Source organism: Azolla caroliniana, unplaced genomic scaffold (assembly GCF_043228905.1).
Source record: "Azolla caroliniana isolate FFs.n. ecotype wild unplaced genomic scaffold, voAzoCaro1.0.p SCAF_15, whole genome shotgun sequence".
In the NCBI taxonomy this organism is placed as follows: Eukaryota; Viridiplantae; Streptophyta; class Polypodiopsida; order Salviniales; family Salviniaceae; genus Azolla; species Azolla caroliniana.
Window position 1 is genome coordinate 12,824,865 of NW_028230450.1, and position 4,806 is coordinate 12,829,670.

At 44.3% G+C, this 4,806-nt stretch overlaps 1 protein-coding gene across 1 annotated transcript; it reads left to right on the forward strand.

Annotated features, from left to right (window-relative positions):
* Positions 1-1,347: 1,347 nt before the first annotated feature.
* On the forward strand, positions 1,348-2,827 carry LOC147854651 (Lactate/malate dehydrogenase family protein). Its single transcript, XM_087331480.1, has one exon. The coding sequence runs from the start codon at positions 1,506-1,508 to the stop codon at positions 2,502-2,504; it is 999 nt and encodes a 332-aa protein (XP_087187606.1). The 5' UTR covers positions 1,348-1,505; the 3' UTR covers positions 2,505-2,827.
* Positions 2,828-4,806: the final 1,979 nt, after the last annotated feature.

Below are 4,806 nucleotides of genomic sequence, written 5' to 3' on the forward strand. Positions count from 1 at the left end.
TTCAAAGACAAACAAACATGTGAAATAGTGAAATAGTGTGACCAATGTCAAAGGCATAAGAATGCAATCTAAGACGATTTCAATCTTTTTACTGTTGGTGTAGTTTCGGTAGCCTTTTGAAAAATGGGGAATCGACTTTTGGTGTAGGAGCTAAGGGAATCTGAGTTCAATAAATGTTTAAACAACAATTCCTTTAGATCTAATTAGAATGAGGGTGTTGGAAGTAGGAGGGCAAAGGTATATGCGAGATTGTATTCTCATCGACCATGCTTTAGAGGATGTAATGTGTTGTTATTTGGATCGTTTCTAGTTGGACATTCATTGGATATCTACTTTAGCTTGTAAATAAGGTCTTCGTTCGTATTGTATTCAAGACGGATATGCATAGATTGTGTGCTACAACATGTAAGGGAGCGTGTTTCAGATTATCGTGCAGGGCAGACAACCCAAATGGGCAGATACATGCATAGATTGTGTGTGCTATATCATGTAAGGGAGTGTTTCGGGTTGTCGTGCAGGGTGGACAACCCAAATGGACAAATATGCATAGATTGTGTGCTATCGCATGTAAGGGAGTGTGTTTCCGATTGTCGTGCAGGGCAAACAACCCAAATGGATTGGGGTGTGTGATGTCTTGTTCGCATCATAATGCGACGGGCAAAAAAGCATGCTGGCAACAGATTGGTGACTGGGTTATGTAGCGCGCAATATGTTATTTGGATCGTAATAACGCGATGGGATGTAGACATGGAATGATAGGGGCGGGCAGGCAACAAGAGACTGATTGTGATCGAGTCATCGGAGGAAACGCCCACCTGGGAACCCACCCATTGTCTCCTCCACCGCCCCCCCCCCCCTTTCCCCTTTTTCCTCTTTCAACACATACACATTGTGTGGGGAAGATGGATAGTTTGCTTGCTCTGCGTATCCAAGGAGACAAGTTACAACCATCATCGGTTACGCAGGCAAACAGACGGACTGACATGAGCAAAGTCAAAACTGGTGGGCTACTAATTAAAGCACATATGAGCATTCAACCAAACCAATACACCTACATAGACGCAGACCAGAAAGAAGAGGAAGAAGAAGAAGAAGAAGAAGAAGAAGAGAGCTCCTTTCAACAGAAAATCTTGCCAACAATTGATTCCTAAGGAGACTTCATGACTACTACTGCATCATCATCATCCAGGTATGCCATTTCCTCTGCCTCTGATCATGCCCTTCTTTCAATAGATTACGGGAAGCCCCATCATCAGGTGAGCCTCGGCCGTGGTGGTGGTGCTCTCCACACAAGAGCTTTGGCTGTGGCATGGTCGGGCCGCAATAGGCAGGCAGCACCTGGGCATCGATGGCCTAGCCCTAGCCCTAGCCCTAACCCTGGCCCTAGCCCTTGGCCTAGCCCTAGACAACAACTCGCCGTGAATGCGAGTGCGGTAGGAGGCGAACCACAAAGGGGAAACCAAGAAGAGGAAGACAATGGCGACTCGGACTCTGCGGGGAGCTTCATGTTCAGTGAGATCAAGGGCTCCTACATCCTGCCTTCTTTGAAGTCCCCGCTGTCGAAAGTGACTGTGGTGGGCGTAGGGAATGTGGGCATGGCATGCGCTCAGACGTGCCTCACCTCGGACCTCATGGACGAGCTCGTCCTCGTAGACATCCAGCCCGGGAAGCTCCGCGGGGAGATGCTCGACCTCCAACACGCGGCTGCGTTCCTGCCTCGTGTCAAGATCGTGGCCAGCACCGACTACAGCATCACGGCCGGCTCGGACATCTGTATTGTCACCGCGGGTGCCCGCCAACGGGAAGGTGAATCCCGCCTCTCCCTCCTCGACCGAAACGTGGCCCTCTTCCGCAACATCATCCCGGAGCTTGTCCGGCACAGCCCCGACACCATCCTCCTCATCGTCTCCAACCCTGTCGACATCCTCACCCACATCTCGTGGAAGTTGTCTGGCCTCCCGCCCAATCATGTCATCGGATCGGGAACCAACCTCGACTCCTCTCGGCTTCGATTCCTCATCGCGGACACTTTCGATGTCAACGCCCACAACGTGCATGGCTACGTGGTCGGGGAACACGGGGATAGCTCCGTCCCCCTCTGGTCTGGCCTCACTGTAGCAAATGTGCCCGTGCTTCGACTCAAGGACAAGAATGGCATCCATTACACCACGAAAACCTTGAAGGCCTTCCACAAGGCGGTTGTGGATAGTGCTTACGAGGTCATCAATTTGAAGGGGTACACTTCGTGGGCGATTGGCTACTCGGCCGCGAGCTTGGTCAAGTCGTTGCTCAGAGATCAACGGCGTATCCATCCAGTGTCGGTCCTTGCCAAAGGGTTCTATGGTATTGAAGAGGAAGTATATCTGAGTTTGCCTGCACAACTCGGCCGCGCGGGAGTCTTGGGTGTGGCGGCCAACCTTGAGCTTTCGGATGATGAGATACGCAAATTGCAACAATCGGCAAAGACCATCTGGGAGACGCAGTGCAAGATGGAAGGACCTTAGCTTTTAACTTCGAGGCTTACTTAGTATAACACTAGGATATTCTACTAATATATGTATAGCTCACTTGGACATTCTACTAGTGTATTATGTATAGATATGCTGTTATGTATTTGCATATGTGTGTGCATGTGCATCCATATGGCTGAAAATAAACCAAGCAATCTATAGTGGTGGTTGCTTTGACCCAGCGGCACTTGCACATGGTGCCATTTTGTCAGTGGGTGAAGTTTTGCTCTAGTCAAGACCTGGAACAAGCACTACCTGAAAATCCTAAACCTCTTTTCCTGTCATAAATTTTGTCAAGCAATGTACTGCTTTCATGCTATTAAGTCCCCTCTCCTTTTTACATGTCTTTTGATCCTGTTGTATTCTTGTGTTTCTTTGCTTGTTTCAGTTTTGTGTTGTCCACCACCACTACTAGTCCTACAAACAGAAACAAAATTCAATCATTAGCACATGTTATGTTACTAGGCACAATCAGCTTTGTTTCAGTTTTGTGTTGTCCACCACCACAACTAGTCCTACAAACAGAAACAAAATTCAATCATTAGCACATGTTATGTTACTAGGCACAATCAGCAATGTCTATCTGACCATTTTTCTGTATGTTTCCACACTGTTCTTCTACCAAGGCTACAAACCACTTCATAAATTGGAGTGCACAATGTTTTGATATTTCACAAACTTCGCTCTGCTTCATATTTATTTTGAAGTAAACAGTTCCCATCTTATTGATTCAGATTCGGAAGTGTTAAGTGGATGTGATTGGTTCATGAAGTCTTTTATTCTCTAGATCTTGCTTTCTTTGTTGTATGCCAAATCCTCCTCTGAGCTCTTGTATAGACTTATAGTATGATTTTGACACATTATCAGAGCCTCATCTTTGTCATAGGACGAATGCTACCTCCTAGAAGCATGTTGGTTTCTATTGTAAACAAGCACTATAGGGTCCAATATTCATGAGAAATGACACCTAGGTGGCTCTTTTATGTCATGTCTAACTTTTCACATGTTTCTCATTGTTGCTATTCATGCCAACATACAAGTCCTTTTGTAGTTTCATGATAACCTTTGAATGCTTGGCACCAGTGACCCCTTAAACCCTTCACAGAGAGAAAGTTAGTTTCTTGTTTCAATGTCCACTTGTGACATAAAGTTAATTGCAATCTCGTAAATTGAGGTTGACAATCGTGCTTGTATCGATTAAAGAGCTTCATAATTGTAGAGTCCAACATGCTTTGAATTGTACATTCTAGCCTAGTATAGTTTCCGAATGTGAGAGGCATAATCATATTCACAAAATCTCTAAATCTTTCACGAGAGTTTCAAGCACATCATAGCGTAGGGTAAAGATATATGCTATCTACATCTTTAACCGTAGTTGAGTGAGAAGAATGACTCAAGACAAGAAGGCTATGAATGAGCAATTCTTTGAATGTCACGTTAGGATCCTTGAGTAAAAGGGTTCGAACCTTTGCATATCGATATAAAAAACTAATGGATTATTGTTTGGCTATACTCCCTATAGTGGTAACCAAGGAAGAGAAGTTGAAACACCAGACTATCCAAAACTCATCTCAACAGTAAATGACACGCTTTATGACTTGAGTAACAAGTTTTGAACGTGCGACCTATTGAGTATATGCTCTATTTTTTCTAGTACATTGATGAGATCACTCATGCTACTCTAAGGTGGGGCAAAGGAGTATACTTTATGACTTGAGTAACAAGTTTTGAACGTGCGACCTATTGAGTACATGCTCAATTTTTTCTAGTACATTGATGAGATCACTCATGCTACTCTAAGGTGGGGCAAAGGAGTATACTTCAAGATAGTCTAGTGTATATCATGCTTATCTGGATAACATAGTCGTGGTTTCTCTAGCGTTGGCCTCAAATGTGGTCCAATGTGTATAAAGTTTTATGATGTTGTAATCATTTAATGAACTTGGGTGCAAATTTAGATAAAGCTTTATGTTGTTGATATAATCTTAATGATAGAGTCGTGTGCAAGCCTACAAAGTCACTTCACCTAGTTTGATGGGTTAAGACCGAGGCGATAAGTTGCAACACCTATAGGTCCATCATATGACCGATGATATTCAAATTGACAAGATATTGAGTGGGGTGGGTGGCTTGTTTGTTACACATTTATTTCGTGTTGCACCTTTGCCAACTTTCATGATGTTTCATCATGATATGCACACCTACAAACTCATTGATGGATTTGCAACTTCAGTTAAGATGAAGAAGGCATGCCATCATACACATTGGTCAAACTAGCTTTGATGTATGCAACAAG

Bases quoted from the DNA above. Each gene is read 5' to 3' on its own strand.
- LOC147854651 (XM_087331480.1), top strand. From the start codon at position 1,506: ATGTTCAGTGAGATCAAGGGCTCCTACATCCTGCCTTCTTTGAAGTCC.